This window comes from Scyliorhinus torazame, chromosome 14 (genome assembly GCF_047496885.1).
Source record: "Scyliorhinus torazame isolate Kashiwa2021f chromosome 14, sScyTor2.1, whole genome shotgun sequence".
Classification (NCBI taxonomy): Eukaryota; Metazoa; Chordata; class Chondrichthyes; order Carcharhiniformes; family Scyliorhinidae; genus Scyliorhinus; species Scyliorhinus torazame.
This window is the reverse complement of record NC_092720.1, coordinates 197,129,835-197,149,281: the sequence shown is the minus strand read 5'-3', so window position 1 is coordinate 197,149,281 and position 19,447 is coordinate 197,129,835. Positions and strand designations below refer to the sequence as shown.

The 19,447-nt window shown below is 52.6% G+C and overlaps 1 protein-coding gene and 1 non-coding gene across 2 annotated transcripts in view; both read right to left on the bottom strand.

The window, feature by feature from the left end:
* Nucleotides 1-6,141: 6,141 nt before the first annotated feature.
* On the bottom strand, nt 6,142-6,300 carry LOC140390862 (U1 spliceosomal RNA). Its single transcript, XR_011934917.1, has one exon. It is a non-coding gene; the product is annotated as a U1 spliceosomal RNA (small nuclear RNA).
* Nucleotides 6,301-16,169: 9,869 nt separating this feature from the next.
* LOC140390325 (uncharacterized) overlaps nt 16,170-19,447 on the bottom strand; it is a 32,245-nt gene continuing 28,967 nt past the window's right edge. The window contains exon 5 of the mRNA XM_072475386.1: nt 16,170-19,283. Coding sequence (XP_072331487.1) covers nt 19,155-19,283 — 129 coding nt within the window. The 3' untranslated portion in view covers nt 16,170-19,154. The remainder of the gene's footprint in view (nt 19,284-19,447) is intronic.

Sequence of the window (19,447 nt, the reverse complement as noted above, 5' to 3'; positions counted from 1 at the left end):
TCCAGGTGTCCGGCCTATTGCCTGTTGTCCGTGACCAGCACCTCAGGGAGGCCATGCGTACTGAAAGACAAACGTATCTTCTCGATTGTTGCGCAGGACGTTGTGCCTACCATCTTATGCACCTCTAGCCATTTAGACTGGGCATCGATGAATAGAAGGAACATGGATCCTTGAAAAGGGCTGGCAAAATCCGCATTCAAGCGCGCCCAAGGCCACCCTGGCCATTCCCAGTGATGTAAGGGCACGGCTGGTGGAAGCTTCTGATGCTCCTGGCACATGCAGCAGTTTTGGGCCACATCAATATCGGCGTCGAGGCCTGGCCACCAGATATAACTCTGGGCCAACATTTTCATTTTGGTCACACATGGATGCCTATTGTGCAAGTCTGATAGTATCAGCTCCTGGCCTTTTTCCAGGACAATCACACGCGTCCCCCACAAGAGGATGCCGTCTTCCACGCTAAATTCTGACAGCTTGGAGGAAAATGCCCGCAACTCGCCTGGGAGCTGTCTATGCTGCCCACCATACAGGAATATGTGTCGAACCTTTGACAGGACTGGCTCCGTCTGGGTCCACTCACGGATCTGTGACGCCGTGACAGGCAAGGTGTCCATAAAACTTAGAGTTGCAGCCTCCTCACCGGTCGTGGGGATCGACATGGAGCCGGTCGATAAAGGCAATCGGCTCAATGCGTCGGCATTCGCTATCTGGGTTCCTGGTTTGTGCTCCAGAGAATACTCGTAGGCAGCGAGCAACAAAGCCCAGCGCTGGATCCGTGCGGAAGCAATGGGCGGTATTGGCTTATCCTCTCTGAAAAGTCCCAGCAGAGGCTTATGATCAGTCACGATAGTGAAGTGGCGGCCATACACGTACTGGTGGAAGCGTTTCACTGCAAAGAACACCGCCAGGCCCTCCTACTTTTTTTCCGCTGCAGTCAATGTGCGGGAGGCGAAAGCTATCGGCCGCTCGGCCCCGTTCTCCATCTTGTGGGACAGGACAGTCCCAATGCCATACGGGGATGCATCACATGTGATGAGCAAAGGCTTTCCAGGATCATAGTGGGTTAGTAACCCAGACGATGACAATTGTTGTTTTACCTGCCGGAAAGCGGTTCCTTGCGGCTGACCCCAAACTCAGGTGTGATTCTTCTTTAGCAGAAGGTGCAACGGGGCCAGAGTAGTTGCCAGATTGGGGAGGAACTTCCCGAAATAGTTTACGAGGCCGAGAAAAGAACGAAGGTGCGAAGTCTCAGTAGGGGGGGAGGGGGGGCTGTTGAATTGCACGCACCTTCTCTGCGACGGGGTGCAAACCTTAGCGGCCCATCCGATAACCCAGGTAGGCTACTTTCTTCGCCTGAAAGATGCACTTTGTGCGATGTAAACGGACTCCAGCCTCCGAAAAACGTCTAAGGGCAGCCTCCAAATTTTCCAAATGTTCCTGCTCCGACGTCCCTTTAATCAAAACGTCATCTAAGTAGACAGTGACACGTGGTAAACCTCTCAAAATGCCCTCCATGTTGTATTGAAAAATAGCGCAGGCAAAGGATACTCCAAAGGGCAAACGTGTATATTCATACAGGCCCCGGTGCGTATTAATCGTTACATATGGCCGGGAGGCAGGGTCCAGCTCCAACAGTAGGCAGGCGTGACTCATATCTAATTTTGTGAACGAGAGTCCACCTGCAAGCTTTGCGTAGAGATCCTCTATGCGAGGCATTGGATATCGGTCAAGTCGGGAAGCCGTATTCACTATAAGTTTATAGTCGCCGCACAAGCGAACTTTGGCATCTGGCTTCATTACAGGTACAATTGGTGCTGCCCAGTCAGCGAAACGGACGGGCCTGATAATACCCAAATTCTCCAAACAAGTGAGCTCCCCCTCTACCTTCTCGAGCAAGGCGTAAAGCACCGGGCGCGCCCGGAAATAGTGCGGCGTGGCTCCTGGTTCGACTTAGATACGGGCTACGGCCCCTTTTATTTTCCCCAAACCGGGCTGGAATACATCTGGGTATCGTCAACCCTCCAGAAACTGTTTGGCGGATGTGCTGCCACTGCAGCCACAAATGGCGCAACCAGTCCCGACCCAACAGGCTGGGCCCATGGCCGGACACCACGATAAGTGGGAAACGCCCCTCCTGGCGTCCATAAACAACAGGGGTCATCGTGGTTCCTGCAATGTCCAATGGTTCCCCCGTGTCGGTGGCCAACATGGCCTGTGTGTCGGTTAATGTAAGGGTCTGTATACCTTGCTTGATGCGGTCGAATGTTCCTCTGGGCGATCACAGAGACCGCTGCGCCAGTGTCCAACTCCATCTCAAGCGAGTGACCATTGACCCATACTGTCACCTTAATGGGGGCCACATGGGGAGCTGCCACACAATGCAGCTGCAGGCAGTCGTCCTCCGTCTCCACGTCCTTGGGACTGGTCGCCGCAGGTTAATCCACATGGAAGGTACGGCCTCTGGGCTGGTCCCAGTTTCGATCGGAACGACAGCGCCTCTGGCACCCTCAGGATCGGCGTTCGCGACGGGGTCGGCGCCCACAAGTCTGACACGGACATGGCTCCTCATCCATTGGTTCTGGAGAAGGCTCCCTTCGGGGAGTAATGTCCGACGGCCACTGGTCACCTCGCCCAAGGTACCGCAGGAGTGCGGGGGGTCGCTTTCGGACGGAAGGGGTTGTGCCCCAAGGCATGCACCTCATTCCCTGTAGCTCCTGCACTCCTCGTTCTGCGCTCTCTCGGGACAATACTATTTGAATGGCCTGTTGAAAAGTCAATGTTGGCTCAGCTAACAACTTTCTCTGGGTGGCCGCATTGTTAATACCGCAAACCAAATGGTCACGTAACATTTCTGACAAGGTCTCACCATAGTCACAGTACTCCACAATCCTGCGTAGCCTGGATAGAAAGTCGGCAAGGGATTCTCCTGGGGTCCTCTCAGCGGTACTAAACCGGTAACGTTGGACTATCGTGGACGGGGTTGGGTTAAAATGTTGCCCCACTAAGTTCACAAGTTCATCAAACGTTTTGGTGTCCGGCGCAGCTGGGTACATAAGGCTCCTAATCACCCCAAAGGCATGCGGGCCGCAGGCGGTGAGCAATATGACCACCTGCCGTTCGTTTTCAGTGATGTTGTTTGCCCGGAAATAGTAACGCCTCCGTTGTGCGTACTGGTTTCAGCTTTCCAGCGCAGCATCAAAAACATCCAAACGCCCCTACAGAGGCATGGTGTAATAGAAAACAACTTCCAACCTGTATCCAACAAAAATCCAGGGAGGTGGCTTCAGCAGTGTAGACAGCTATTCACTTTAACCCTTGTCGCCAGTTTTGTGAGAACAAGCAAAAAACAAAGAAAAGTACAGCACAGGAACAGGCCCTTCGGCCCTCCAACCCCGTGCCGACCAAGCTGCCCGACTAAACTACAATCTTCTACACTTCCTGGGTCCGTATCCCTCTATTCCCATCCTATTCATGTATTTGTCAAGATGCCCCTTAAATGTCACTATCGTCCCTGCTTCCACCACCTCCTCCGGCAGCGAGTTCCAAGCACCCAATACCCTCTGTGTAAAAAACTTGCCTCATATATCTACTCTAAACCTTGCCCCTCGCACCTTAAACCTATGCCCCCTAGTAATTGACCTCTCTACCCCGGGGAAAAGCCTCTGACTATCCACTCTGTCTATGCCCCTCATAATTTTGTAGACATCTAGCAGGTCGCCCCTCAACCTCCGTCGTTCCAGTGAGAACAAACCGAGTTTATTCAACCACTCCTCATAGCTAATGCCCTCCATACCAGGCAACATTCTGGTAAATCTCTTCTGCAGCCTCTCTAAAGCTCCACATCCTTCTAATAGTGTGGCGACCAGAATTGAACACTATACTCCAAGTGTGGCCTAACTAAGGTTCTAATGGGCCACGAAGTTGAAGGATAGAATGAAATAACAACATTTATTTACAATAACATCTATATACAACAACAACAACAGCAGCAGCAGCAACTTCCCTTGCTGCTCACTCTCCTCTAGCCGGTTCCAAACTGGCCAGCTTTATTTATGCAGGGAATCTGCTAATGATTTTTCCGCCCCCCTCATTGGGGAAGCTCATACTCCCAAAGGTTTATGGGATTGCCATTAGTCCCCAGCCAGTCGTAAGCAGGCAGGTTATAACACTAGTATGAGTCTAGTAAACTTTCTCTGAACTGCTTCAAAGGCATTTCCATCTTTCTTAAACAAGGAGACCAACACTGTACACAATACTCTAGATGGGATTTCACCAATGCCCTGTACAACTGAAGCATAACCGCTGTACCGTTGTAGTCAATTCCCCTCACAATGTACAATAGCATTCAAATTGTTTTCCTCGTAGGTCCTGGTAGAGGAAAGTAAATCACAGAAACACAGAAAATGTAACTATCCAGTATTGGATTTAAAGTTAGTGTGGCCCTGTGCACAACTTCATTTCCGTCCACCACCCTGGGAACCCAAACAAATTAATCGGTGCTTCTTCACTGTTAAAACATGTTTGCATGGCTAATTGCCTTGTTGAAATCCAAACTTATCTCTTGTCTGAATGATGGTACATATTGCGCCTTGAGGCGAGGGAACATGGAACTCACTGTTGAGAAACAAGATGGAAGAGCCAGTCAATAACGTCATTGCAGCACAGACAGACCCAGGGGCGGCAAGGTCAGATTGTTATGGAAAACTGATACAACAGGAGTTTATTTTATCTGCACTTTTTATGATCAATAAGGAAATGAAACCATGGGGCTATGTAATGAGAAACATTTTGAAATGCAAATTCCTTGTTAGATGATTTTAATGAAATGTTATAAATAGCCTGTACAGCTGGTAAAAACATAGCCGAGCAACTCTTTTTCTAAAGATTCTTTCATCACATTATCGTTTATGGAGAATGAGTTAGTGAAGGAGCAAATACTCCAATCAACCAGATACATAGGCTGGCGTTCACTACTATTCACAGGTTCTAATCCAGTTTGAAAATAAAAGTTAAATTCCTCTGAAGAAATTTAAAAAAAAGATATTGGCACAAAGTCATGTGAGTAGAGTGAGCCCAGTCCAGTTTGTGGCTTTGTCTGCCTGAATTCCATTCCTTGTCTTCCAGACATTCTGGTGGGCAGTCTTGGAGGGGGATGGTGGTCAGCGGGAGGATGTTGTCACAGAACTACATGCATGTGATCGGCTGCAAACATTTTGTCAGCCCAGCAATTGTCCATCTTTTGAAACTGAATTCAACCAAGAGGATCTGGAAGAGAAAATGATTGTTCAGATTCTATTGCTTCATGCCCCTGGGGCATGACAAATTAGAAAGCTCTTTTTCTACACTTTTCCTACAAAATCGTCAATTACGGGCTGGATTCTCTGGTCCCACAGCTGCGTGTTTCTTGGCGACGTGCCATTTGCTGGCGCGGGATTCTATACTCCCGCCGCTTGTCAATGGAATTGCCCATTGGAGACACCAGGAAAGCTGTGGGGGGAGAGAGAGGTGGGGGGCTGTACTGCCAGTGGGAGCAGAGAATCGCAAGGATCAGAGAATTCTGCCCTACATCATTATAAGTAATACCTTGTCAAGGGGCAACTTCCAATTGTTAATATTGCTGAACTTGTCAAATGCCCCTGACTTCATCCTACGTAGAACATACAGTGCAGAAGGAGGCCATTTGGCCCATCGAGTCTGCACCGACCCACTTAAGCCCTCACTTCCACCCTCTCCCCGTAACCCAATCACCCCTCATTACCTTTTTGGACACTAAGGGCAATTTAGCATGGCCAATCCACCGAACCTGCACATCTTTGGACTGTGGGAGGAAACCGGAGCACCCGGATGAAACCCACGCAGACACGGGGAGAACGTGCAGACTCCACGTAGGCAGTGACCCAAGCTGGGAATCTAACCTGGGACCCTGGAGCTGTGAAGCAACTGTGCTAACCACTGTGCTACCATGCTGCCCCGTACTTTACGGATAATTTTTAACTCTTTTCAATACAGGAAAAGAACGTTCACCAGAAGCATTTGTGACAGGTATTGTTAAAACTATTTTCAGAATGGCCTCCACATTTGGCAAGGTTGCCTGCAAACTATCGGGTACCAGTCTATACAAAGATACTGGTGATCTTGTTTTTTAGCGCGAACGCAGTCCCCCACTACCACAAATTTTGCAGTCGAGTATCCCGCATTTGGGGACATCGCAGGCGTCAGCACACCCGAAGTGCAATGGGCTAGCCTCGTCCTGGGCGAACCACCTTTTTGATCATGGTTTCACCCCTGCCAGGTAAGTATGAACTGGTGATCTTGAAACACAGGCCTCATCACTTTCGATAAATTGAATGAAATGTTTCACTTCATCTTCAGAAGATTTGTGTCCATGTTCTCCTGGTGGAATTCACTTAATTTCTTACTGCAATGGCTTTTAGCATTTTCATCCATACCTCTGTCAAAAAGCATGCAAACTAAATCAAGTTTTTTTCTTGAGGTTCACCTGAACTCTGCAATTGCACCATTATTGTGTCACAGTTAACATTGACAGTCTCAGTGATGATCTTCTCTTTAACTTCTAAATTGATTTCCTTGTCTCTATTTTAATCAAAAAAAGTAACTTTCTTCTTTCACACTTCTGATCAAATATATCAGAGGGACTTCTATGTTTTGCTAATGTTGATGTCCCTGCTTCCACCGAGCTATAGTCATTTCGAACATCCATGGCATTTTTAATTGAGGCTAACAATTGTGCAGCATTCAATAAATTTATGTTAGAGGTGTCAGTTAGCTCAGTAAGCGGAAGGGCTAGTTCATGATGCAGAGCAACGGCAACCATGGTTGTTCAATTCTTGTACCGGTTGAGGCTATCCATGAAGGCCCAGCCTCCTCAACTTTGACCCGCGCCTGAGGTGCGGTGACCCTCAGGTTACATCACCACCAGTCAACTGTCTCTCAAAAGGGAAGAGCAGCCTCTGGTCCTCAGGGACTGTGGTGACTTTCTTTCATCAAGGTTTTGCGTTTTACATGAATTCCTTGAAGTAAACAGTTCCACAAAGTGTAAAAATAACAATATCATACTTTTCAAACTCTTCTGCCAGGGGTTTTGCTTCAGTTTTCACACGCTTCTTTCTGAATTTGGTGTCGGATAGGGTTTCTCTGTATCATCATAGCTCACTTGCAAAGCTGAAATAGCGGCCGGAATTCACTTTTCCCGCTAGTAGCGGACTCCCGCCAGTGGGTTTCATGGTGACGGGTCATTTCAATGGGATTTAATCCCAAAATGTAATCCCGCCGCTAACATGCCAAATCGAAACACGTGGCTGGGGGGGGGGAGGGACTGTAGAATTCAGCCCAGCATCTACGTGAGCAGGCCTCTTAATGTTACAAATTCTATCGACTGTCAAATGTTTTTCATTAGTCTGCTCCAAGCGTGAGGTCATATACTCCACCGATGAGTGGTAACTGGAAAAAAGCAGACACATTTTGAACAAAGTCACAAAATGTGTCTCCTTCTCATTTTTCAAAGATTCTGACACTGACCTGCATTTTGCCCTCCCCCCCCCCTCCCCTTTGGGTGTCTTTCATTGTAAATCCACCCATGTTTGACTGCCTGTTGATTGTTTTTACTTTGAAGGTGTCATTGAAAACAAAGGCTGGGAATATTTTGAGGTGAAGATCTGGGATTTTCTGATAGCTGAGTGTTCCGGAAGAGCTAAAATGGAAAATCCCTGGCAAGCATTTATCAGCATGGCTTCAGCTTCAGAGGAAATTCATTGAAGTATCAAGCAAGGTTGTGGGGCGGAATTCTCTGAGCCCCTGCCGGGTCGGAGAATTGTCGGAGGGCGGCGTGAATCCCACCCCGCTGCTCCGAAGCCGGCTGCTGAATTCTCCGGTGCCGGTTTTGTGGCAGGGGCGGGGATCGTGCCGCACCAGTCGGGAGTCATTGGCAGTGCCCACCCCCCCACCCCCCGGCGATTCTCCGGTCCCCGATGGGCCGAGCGGCCACCCATTTTCGGCTGGTCCCGCTGGCGAGTATTAGACCAGGTCCGTACCAGCGGGACCTGGCTTTGAGGGCGGCCTGCGGAGTCCTCAGGGAGAGCGGGGGGATCCGGCCCTGGGGGGTGGAGGGGGGGGGGTGCGCTCACGATGGCCTGACCTGCGATCGGGGCCCACCAATCTGCGGGGGGGCCTATGCCATGGGGGCACTCTTTCCCTCCACGGCAGCCTCTGTGAAGCTCCGCCATGGCCGGCGCGGAGGAGAAACCCCCTGTGCATGCGCAGGAAACACGCCAGCGGTTCTGGGAACACACTGGTGCTCCTGCGTATGCGCCAACTCGCCCCAGCCAGCGGAGGCCCTTCGGCGCCACCGGTTGGCACAGCGCCAACCACTCCAGCGCCGGCCTAGCCCACGGAGGTGGATTATGCACTTTCCAGACAGCCCGACACCGGAGTGTTCACGCCAGTACGGCCTGCCCCGCCGGTTCCCGGAGAATCCCGCCCCTGAACTTTCCAGCTAATGATATAACGTATGGAAAGTGTGAAGTTGTCCGATTTAAAAAATAAATTGAGAGTACCCACTTCATTTTTTCCAATTAAGGGGCATTTCAGTGTGGCCAATCGACCTACCCTGCACTTTGGGTTGTGGGGGCGAAACCCACGGAAACACGGGGAGAATGTGCAAACTCCACACGGACAGTGACCCAGAGCCAGGATTGAACCTGGGACCTCGGCGCCGTGAGACTGCAGTGTTCACCACTGCGCCACCGTGCTGCCCTTGAAATTGTCCATTTTGTCCATATAAAATGAAATAGCATAGATGGATTGGCCATGCTCAAATTGCCCCTTAGTGTTCTAAAGGTTAGCTGGGGATACAGGGATAGGATGGGGGAGTGGGCCTCTGAAGGGTGCTTTTTCAGAGGGTCTGCGCAGACTCGGGCTGAATAGCCTCCTTCTACATGCTAGTTATTCTCTGATTCTATTCTACATAAGACCTGGTGGTGTAGACGTTGAGAGAATCTAAAGGAATTGAAAACTACGGGGCACAGTTTACAAAGCGGGCTCTGCCTATATATATTTTTTAATAAAATAATTTTTATTCAAATTTTCACAAAATATCAACAACAAAATACAGAAAGAAAAGACCCCCCTCCATATACATACATAATAAATTAACAGCCTTCATCAACACAAAAGCAAATATACACGCCCTCTCAAGAAAAATGAACCAACCCCCCCCCCGACCGCCCCCCTCCCCTCGGGTTGCTGCCGCTGCTGACCATCTTCTAACGTTCTGCCAGGAAGTCTAGGAACGGTTGCCATCGCCTGAAGAACCCTTGTACCGATCCCCTTAAGGCGAATTTCACCCTCTCCAATTTAATGAACCCCGCCATATCGCTGATCCAGGATTCCACGCTTGGGGGCCTCGCATCCTTCCACTGAAGAAGAATCCTTCGCTGGGCTACCAGGGACGCAAAAGCCAGAATACCGGCCTCTTTCGCCTCCTGCACTCCCGGCTCCTCTGCCAGCCCAAATATTTCGAGCCCCCAGCCCGGCTTGACCCTGGAACCTACCATCCTCGACACCGTCCTCGTTACACCCTTCCAAAAGTCCCCCAGCCCTGGGCACGCCCAGAACATGTGGGCTCCCTGAGCACCTAACACACCTGTCCTCGCACCCAAAGAACCGGCTTATCCTTCCCCGGTCATGTGAGCCCTATGCAGCACCTTAAATTGTATGAGGCTGAGCCTCGCGCAAGAGGAGGAAGAGTTCACCCTCCGCAGGGCATCCGCCCACGTCCCCTCGTCAATCTCCTCACCCAACTCCTCCTCCCACTTACCCTTTACCTCCTCCACCGAGGCCTCCTCCTCCTGCATCACCTGATACGTTGCCGAGATCCTCCCCTCTCCAACCCACACCCCCGACAGCACCCTGTCCTGGACCCTGCGTGGCGGCAACAGTGGGAACTCCACCACCTGCCGCCAACCAAACGCCCTTACCTGCATATATCTGAAGGTGTTCCCCAGGGGGAGCCCGAACTTCTCCTCCAGCTCACCCAGGCTCGCAAACTTACCGTCCACAAACAGGGCCCCCATCCTTCTAATACCTGCCCTGTGCCAGCTCAGGAACCCTCCGTCCATCCTCCCCGGGACAAACCGGTGGTTCCCCCATATCGGGGACCACACCAAGGGCCCCACCTCCCCCCTGTGATGTCTCCATTGCCCCCACATTTTGAGGGTAGCTGCCACCACCGGGCTCGTGGTGTACAGCGTTGGAGGAAGCGGCAGCGGCGCCGTCACCAGCGCCTCCAGGCTCGTGCCCACACAGGACGCCATCTCCAGCCTCTTCCATGCCGCCTCATCCCCCTCCGTCACCCACTTACGCACCATCGCCACGTTGGCGGCCCAATAATACCCACAGAGGTTAGGCAGCGCCAACCCCCCCTATCCCTGCACCACTCCAGGAACACCCTTCTCAACCTCGGGGTCTTCTGCGCCCACACAAACCCCATAACGCTCCTGTTAACCCGCCTGAAGAAGGCCTTAGGGATCAGGATGGGGAGGCATTGGAACAGGAACAAAAACCTCGGGAGCACCGTCATTTTAACTGACTGCACCCTACCCGCCAGGGAGAGTGGCAGCACGTCCCACCTCTTAAACTCCTCCTCCATCTGCTCCACCAGTCTCGTGAAGTTAAACTTATGCACGTCCCCCCAGCTCCTAGCCACCTGGCCCCCAGGTACCTGAAATTCCTCTCCGCCCTTTTTAGTGGGAGCTCACCAATCCCCCTCTCCTGGTCCCCTGGGTGAACAATGAACAACTCGCTCTTCCCCTTATTGAGCTTGTACCCGGAAAAATCCCCAAACTCCCTGAGAATCCTCATCACCTGCAGCATTCCCCCCACCGGGTTCGCCAGATATAACAGCAAATCGTCTGCATCGAGCGACACCCGATGTTCCTCCCCACCCCACACCAGCCCCCTTCAATTCCTTGACTCCCTCAATGCCACGGCCAGGGGCTCAATCGCCAGTGCAAAGAGCAGGGGGGACAGGGGACACCCTCCACTCGTCCCCCGATGTAACCGAAAATACTCTGACCTCCTTCTGTTCATGGCCACACTCGCCACCGGGGCCTCATACAGCAACTTAACCCACATGACAAACCCCTCCCCAAACCCGAAACTTTTCAGCACCTCCCACAGGTACCCCCATTCCACCCTATCAAAGGCCTTCTCCGCATCCATCGCCGCCACTATTTCCACCTCCTCTTCCTCCGCCGGCATCATTATAACATTCAAGAGCCTCCGTACATTCGTATTCAACTGTATCCCTTTCACGAACCCCGTCTGACCCCGTGAATGACCTGCGGCACACAATCCTCTAGCCTCGCGGCTAAAATCTTCGCCAACAACTTTGCATCAACATTTGGGAGTGAGATCGGCCTGTATGACCCACATTGTAGGGGATCCTTGTCAAGGAGATCAGCGTCCAAGACATCGTCGGGGGCAAAGCCCCTCCTTCCCTTGCCTCGTTAAAGGTCCTTACCAACAGAGGGCCCAGCAGGTCCACATACTTCTTATAAAATTCGACCGGGAACCCAGCTGGCCCCGGCGCCTTCCCCGCCTGCATGCTTCCTATCCCTTTGGCCAACTCCTCCAACCCAACCAACGCCCCCAGCCCAGTCACCTGCCCCTCTTCCACCCTCGGGAATCTCAACCGGTCCAGAAAGCGACCCATTCCCCCCCTCCTCCAGTGGGGACTCAGACCGATACAGTTCCTCGTAGAAGTCCCTGAAGACCCCATTGATACCCACCCCACTTCGCACCGTGCTCCCTCCCCCATCCTTAACTCCCCCGATCTCCCTAGCTGCGTCCCGCTTCCGAAGCTGGTGCGCCAGCATCCGGCTCGCCTTTTCTCCATATTCATATACCACCCCCTGCGCCTTCCTCCACTGCGCCTCCGCCTTCCTGGTGGTCAACAGGTCGAATTCGGCCTGGACGCTGCGTCGCTCCCTAAGCAATCCATCCTCCAGGGCCTCTGCATTCCTCCTGTCCACCCTCACCATCTCCCCCACCAGCCTCTCCCTCACTTCTCCCTCCTCTCCTTATGGGCCCGAATGGAGATCAGCTCTCCCCTGACCACTGCCTTCAGCACCTCCCATACCACCCCCACTTGGACCTCCCCATTGTCGTTAGCCTCCAGGTACCTCTCTATACACCCTCGGACCCGCCCGCTCACCTCCTCGACCGCCAGCAACCCCACCTCTAAGTGCCACAGCGGGCGCTGGACCCTCTCCTCCCCCAGCTCGAGGTCCACCCAATGCGGGGCGTGATCGGAAATGGCTATCGCCGAGTACTCGGTATCTTCCACTCTCGGAATCAGCGCCCTGCTCATAACAAAGAAGTCAATCCGGGAATAGGCCTTGTGGACATGGGAGAAGAATGAGAATTCCCTGGCCCCCGGCCTCGCAAACCTCCATGGGTCCACCCCTCCCATCTGGTCCATGAACCCCCTCAGCACCTTGTCCGCCGCCGGCCTCCTACCAGTCCTAGACCTGTAGTGATCCAATGCCGGGTCCAGCACTGTATTGAAATCCCCCCCCATTATCAGGCCCCCTGTCTCCAGGTCCGGAATCCGGCCCAGCATACGCCGGATTAACCCCGCATCGTCCCAATTTGGGGCATATACATTGACCAACACCACCCGCTCACCCTGCAGCTTGCCACATACCATCACATACCTACCGCCATTGCCGCCACGATGCTCGACGCCTCGAACGACTCTCTTCCCCACCAAGATCGCCACCCCTCGATTTTTTGCATCCAACCCCGAATGAAACACCTGGCCTACCCACCCTTTTCTCAACCTTACCCGATCCGCCACCCTCAGGTGTGTCTCCTGAAGCATGGCCACATCTGCCTTCAGCCACTTCAGGTGCGCAAACACCCGGGCCCGTTTGACCGGCCCATTCAGTCCCTTTACATTCCAGGTTATGAACCGGATTAGGGGGCTACCCACCCCCTCCCCTGACGACTAGCCATATCCCCTTCAAGGCCAGCCACGTGCACGCGCCCCCCGCACGGCCCGCTCCCCACAGCGGCAGACCCCCGCCCCAACCTCCTCTACTGACTCATGCTCCCCCTTGGCCATTCCAGCAGCAACCCGGTTCCCCCCCCCCACCCCCACCCCCAACCCCCCCTCTCCCCCAGCTAGGTCCCCCCCTAGCTGCATTGCTCCCCCCATTGCACTTCCGTAAGTCAGCAGACTTCTGCTGACCCCGGACACTCCAGCCACTCCCTCAACCCCTCCCAGTGTAGAACTTCCCCTCCCCCCCCCATTGCCCACCAGCAGGCTCTCCCCCTCCCCCTCCCAGTGCAGGAAAACGCCCGCGCTTTCCACTTGCCTGGCCCCGCCTCCTCTGGCGCAGCTCCCTTTTCAGGCCCGGTCCCCTTACCCCCAACTCAGGCCTCACCCCACCCCAACTCAGGCCTCACCCCCCCCCAACTCAGGCCTCAGAGGGGGTGGGGGGGGGGGCGGCTCTGCCTATAGAAGACGCAAGAGAAGGAATTTCTTCATGTCGGTGCAACATCGTGGGCCAAAGGGCCTATACTGCGCTGTATCGTTCTATGTTCTCGTATGGCTAAGCTGGCTCAAGGGGCTGAATTGCCTACTTCTGCCCCTGGTTTTTAAGTTCTTCTTGAACTGCTTCAGTCCATGTGATGTAGGGACACCCAAGGTGCTTTAGGGAGGGAATTCCAGGTTCGGCTGGTGAGACAGGAGAATCCTCCTTTCTCCATCTTTTTATTGAAACTGTGCCCCGAGTTCTAGATTCCCACACAAGGGGAAACATCCCTTCAGGTTCTACCCTGTGAATTCCCCTCAGAGCCTTATATACTTCAACAAGATATTCTCTCTAACAATGATCATGGTACCAAAACTAATTATCATTGGCCTTATACACTCTGTAGTTCGTTCAGTGACTAATGTGCTAGTGCAGTAATTACTAGTGAAGGTAAGGGCGTGATCTGCAGGCCATGCTGTGCCTGTAAAGCAACACGCCGCGGTGCACCATGCCACGGTGCAGCATGCCGCGGTGCACCATGCCACGGTGCACCATGCCACGGTGCACCATGCCACGGTGCAGCATGCCGCGGTGCAGCATGTCACGGTGCAGCATGCCGCGGTGCAGCATGCCACGGTGCACCATGCCACGGTGCAGCACGCCGCGGTGCAGCACGCCACGGTGCACCATGCCACGGTGCAGCACGCCACGGTGCAGCATGCCGCGGTGCACCATGCCACGGTGCAGCACGCCGCGGTGCAGCATGCCACGGTGCAGCATGCCACGGTGCAGCATGCCACGGTGCAGCATGCCACGGTGCAATATGCCGCGATGCAGCAGAGCCGGCACATGATGGGAGACCCCGCTCTCGCAAGACGTCGCGCTGTGAAACCCGCTCATTGTGGACAGGATCACGTTTTGGCAAATCTAAATATTAGAGCCAGACAGCTAGTCTCACTCTAATATGCAGTTCCCTGAGGTAACCACGGCATTGACATCTATCCCCTTCACCTTAGAGACCTCGGGCGAGCGTAGTTCAGGGCTGGCCTCCACAAATGGGATCAGATGGAACAGCATTTGTGGGGGTCTCCCAGGGGATCGGAGATCGCCATGGGGGGTCGCATCAGGAATTCAAGAGATCGGGGCTCCCTTTAAAAATCAGCTTTAAAAACAATAAATTTAAAATGGCTAATTTTCTTTTTACAATTAAGGGGCAATTTATCGTGGCCAGCACATATTTGGTTTGTGGGGGTGAGACCCACGCAGGCACGGGGATAATGCGCCGACTCCACTTAGACAGTGACCCGGGATCGAACTTGGAACCCCAGCGCTGTGTGGCAGCAGTGTTAACCACTGCGCCACCATAAAATTAAGAATTAAAAAGTGCAGAAACGGGGCTGACTGAGGCACTGCGTCTAACTGGATGTGTGTCAGACAGCGGGCTTTCTTCGCGCTGCGAGCATTGGGAAGCCCACGGCTCAACGTGTTTCTTTATGGGACTCTGTTCCCATTTGGTTCGGTCAGGCCCGAAGTGTGAGATGCTGGCCGGAATTCTCTGGCTGTTGGGATTCTATTTTCCCGCTCGCAGCCGAGGAACAGGTGGCTGGGGGACCGGAGAATCCCGTCTGCTGTTGTCACAAGGCTAACATTGGAAGGGGAACTTCATTCAGCAACGTGGAGTGAATCACAGTACACAGCGTATTCTTCCTCACCACAGGATACCGGTGATCAGCTCATTAATTATTCCGTGCTTTGTAATAACGATCTTTATTGTCACACGTACACACCGGGTAGGATTTTCCACACCCCCAAGGCCTATTTTGCAGTGGCAGAGGTAGCATGCCATTGGCTGGCGGCAAAATCTTCCGGTTTTCCCAATGTTCTCACCCTCTGCCGCCAGGCGCTCATGGTGAGGGGCGCCATCGGTGGACCGGAAGATCTCACCAGTGGGAACGGTCGTAAAATTGCAGCCACAATTAACCGTTCACAATATTATTGACTCAATTTTCTCCACCGGTGCAGACTTACCACCACGGATTTTCCTGCTTTTTTTTCAGATTTCCAGGATTTGCTTCCCAATCATTTATTGTCTGGTGTGGTGTCAGCAAGTGTTCTTTGAACTGCCCTTCTCCTTTGTAACTTGTGTCTTCAGGTGCTGCAGCAGGGGGCTTTATGGGGGACACCTTGGGCAGGTTGTTATGGTCTTTGCTGGGCATTCTGCTGGGGGTTATGTGGGGGGGGAGCGGTGGTGGTGACATTATGTCTGAATGATTGACAGCTGACCTTCCCATCACCTACCCGCTCCTGACTTGCCAAACGTTTTATGAGGGTTAGGGGACAGGTGGACAATGCCTGGGGTTGACCCGACTGCCCTCACCCGAAGTTAGGCCTATTAAGGCCGGCTTTCTGTACAATGTTGAGGCTGACAGGATGAGAGGCAGGTGGGTCTGCTACTCTGCATGGACCTTCAGCAGGGAGCTGGGGACACCTCCCTCACAGGCCTTCCTCCTCAATTACGAGGCCCCCTCCCCGCCAGGTCTACCCTGTGCATGTGTGCGTGAGTGCTCCCCTATGCCTTTGCATCCCAACCCCCACCCCCTCTTCTTCCCTAGGGCCTTCCCTCCTCTCTCCCCCCCAAGTTGTAGTCCCAGCAATGGCCACTGCTCCTGGTGGCACTGTTGGGCTCCAGAGTTACTGACCAAGTACAATGGGCAGAAATCCAAGCTCCAGACCTCTGACCTTTTAGGTGGCGAGCGTCCTGCCACCTGGAAAGTCCTGCCCTCATGCCTTCGATCCATTGTTTTTGCAAGTTCAGACAAGATCTTGACCTTTTGAATTTCACTGAAGGGAATTTTTTCCCCAAACCTCAAAGCCCACAACCATCATTTGAAAAGTGGCAAACGGCACTTCAGCTGGCGCCCATGTAGCAGGACAAAGTGAATACACAAAGGAGAAGATGGGGCACCACGGTGGCACAGTGGTTAGCACCGCTGCCTCACAGCTTCAGGGTCCGGGGTTCGACTGTGTGGAGTTTGCATGTTCTCCCCGTGGCTGCGGTGGGTTTCCTCCGGGTGCTCCGGTTTCGTCCCACAGTCCAAAGACATGCAGATGAGGTGGATTGGCCGTGCTAAATTGCTGCTTAGTGTCCAAAAGATTAGATAGGGTTACGGGGATAGAGTGGAGACTTGAGCTTAAGTAGGATGCTCCTTCCAAGGGTCGGTGTAGACTCGATGGGCTGAATGGCTTCCTGCTGCACTGTAAATTAGATGACATGGACAAAATGAACAAGTGATTCCAGGATGTAGGCTGAACATGAGGGCCGACATTCTCCATCCAGCCCACCACAGGAATGGGTACGGACAGGATGGAAAACTTGATGGAGCAGCAAAAGCTCCATGACTTCTGCCGGGTGTTTCCAGTGGGCAAGGACCGGAACATCTGGAGGTGATTCCCAGGTTGTAAGATGGACGGAGCAGAGAGAATCACGGAATGCGTGTAGCTCAGGAGAAGGCCATTCATCCCAATGTGACTCTGCAGGAACAACTCACTTAGTCCCACTCCCCCATAAAACCATAGAATTCCTACAGTGCAGAAGGAGGCCATTCAGCCCATCGGGTCTGCACCGACCCTCTGAAAGAGCACCTGACGTAGGCCCACTGCTCTGCCCCATCCCTGCAACCCCATCTAACTTTCACATCTTTGGACTGTGGGAAGAAACCGGAGCACCCGGAGAAAACCCACACAGATATGTGGAGAAAGTGCAAACTCCACACAGACAGTGACCCAAGGTTGTAATTGAACCCGGGTGCCTGGCAGAGTGAGGCGGCAGTGCTAACCACTATGCCACCAGGGCGCCCATTTCCCCATAGCCTGACAGATTTATTTTTCTGTACAGGTGTGTGTCCACAATTTCAAAATCCTATATTCTAGCATAAATCTTCAGGCTCTTGGTCCTTCAGGCATCTGGCATCCTTCTTTCGGCCCCTCTCTGAACCTTATATAGATGGCATGTGGTGCACTGCGGGGGGTGGGGGGCGGGGAGCAGAGAGAGCGGGGGACAGAGTGCAAACATCTTCCTGGACCTGGCCCTGCTATCTTTTATATTGAATTACACTGCATACATTTTTACAGCACAGGAACATTCCTCCACACTGCCCGATGCAAATGTTGCTCGACAGGAGTTCCCTTCTATCTCTACTCCACCTGACTCTATCAGCACATCCCTTCTATTGCCTTCTGCCTCACTTGTTTATCAAACATTCCTGGAAATACATCTCTGCCAAATGTCTCCACCAACCCCTGTGGTCGCGATCTCTGCGTTCTCGCTGCTATCTGATAAAGAGGTTTCTCTCGAATCCCCTATTGAATTGTATCTATTATTATGCTATTATATATAACGGTGAGCCAAATTCAAACACAGGACAGGGCAGAGAGAGGGCTGATTCAATCAAATAACTCTGGTCACAAGCTGGTGACCTTCACTTTGTGAGAAAATGGGCCGGGTTTTCCGGTCCTCCAGCCATGCTGGAAGTGGGATTCATTACTCCCGCCACTTGTCAATGGGACTTCCCAATTAAGCCGCCCCATGCCGCCGGGAAACCCGCAGAGTGCGCTGCCAGCAGGAAACGTGAATTGCTACACCCGGAGAATTCCAGCCAATGTCTTTTGATCCATGCCATTCGCTCAGAGCTCCACCTCCTGCTCCAGGATCCAGTGGGAGGCCTAACTCCCTCAGATGTTCGATGAATTGCCCAATCTACTCCTGTCCTGTAGCCAATGGAATGGGTGGGTGGGGTGGGTGGTATTAGGGTAGCAGAGGGAATATCACCTGTTTCACACTGTAACCAAAATAATACAATTTCCCCCACTGAAACTGAATACAATTGTGGTGAGAATTGTTACAATTCCAAACAAAATGACAGATTGAAAGACTGACCCATCGTGACTGTAATCCTTTGCACACCAGGATCGTATCTATTGATTTACCCTGTTAGAAAATGGGAGACAGTCTGCATCACTGTCAGTGCAGCAGCTTAGAAACCAGGCACAGCGAGTGTCAGAATCCCTGCTCCTTCTGTCAATTGCACCGTGACCAAGTCTGCCGATCGTGTAAAACGAAAGCCATGTCTCCGGATCTTTGTTTCCATTGCAGTCAATGGGGGGGGGGGGGGGGGGGAGGAGAGGAGGCTGACTTTCTGTCACCTGATCATGTGCAAAGTAGAGACCTAACCCCACTATTCTGCTGACCGGCAGGATCATGGCCCAGATCCCGATGCCCTGGCTACATTCTAAGGAGCCTTATGGCCCCTGGTTACACTCAGTGCTATTAACACATAATTGTGTCCCAGGGGTTGTAGAGGCCCTTTCACTGGATCTGCTCAAGATTCTTGATTACATTTGGTACTTTGTTGCACAACGTGTTCCTGTGGATTGTCTTTCACTGGATCTGCACGAGGCCCCGTACAGTCCAGTAAGCTTCAAGGCCGCTAATGCTGGGCTGATCGTCACATTTCACCATCGCATAGCCCACTGTCCAACGCTTCCTGCTGAACATGGGTGTTGACCCAGTCTCTTGTCAAACTCTGAACCTCAGGCTCTTCATCTGCAATCTGCTTTCCGTGCAAAAGCGTATACGGTCTCTTCAGGTCTCTCAGGTATGTTATGTGCTGGTCTAGGCCCAGACCACTGTAGCAGGGAGTATGTGAGCTCACCGTTCGATATAGGTTCCTGCACGAAACAGAAAAGACCAGCTTACTGAAGGTGAAAAATAACAATGAACAGAGAAAGCAAACTATTGAAAATACACAAAAGATCAGTCAGGAAGGACATGGAAATTAGCAATTTAGCCCTTCGCACCTGCTCCACCACTCAATCACATCCTGGCTGATCTC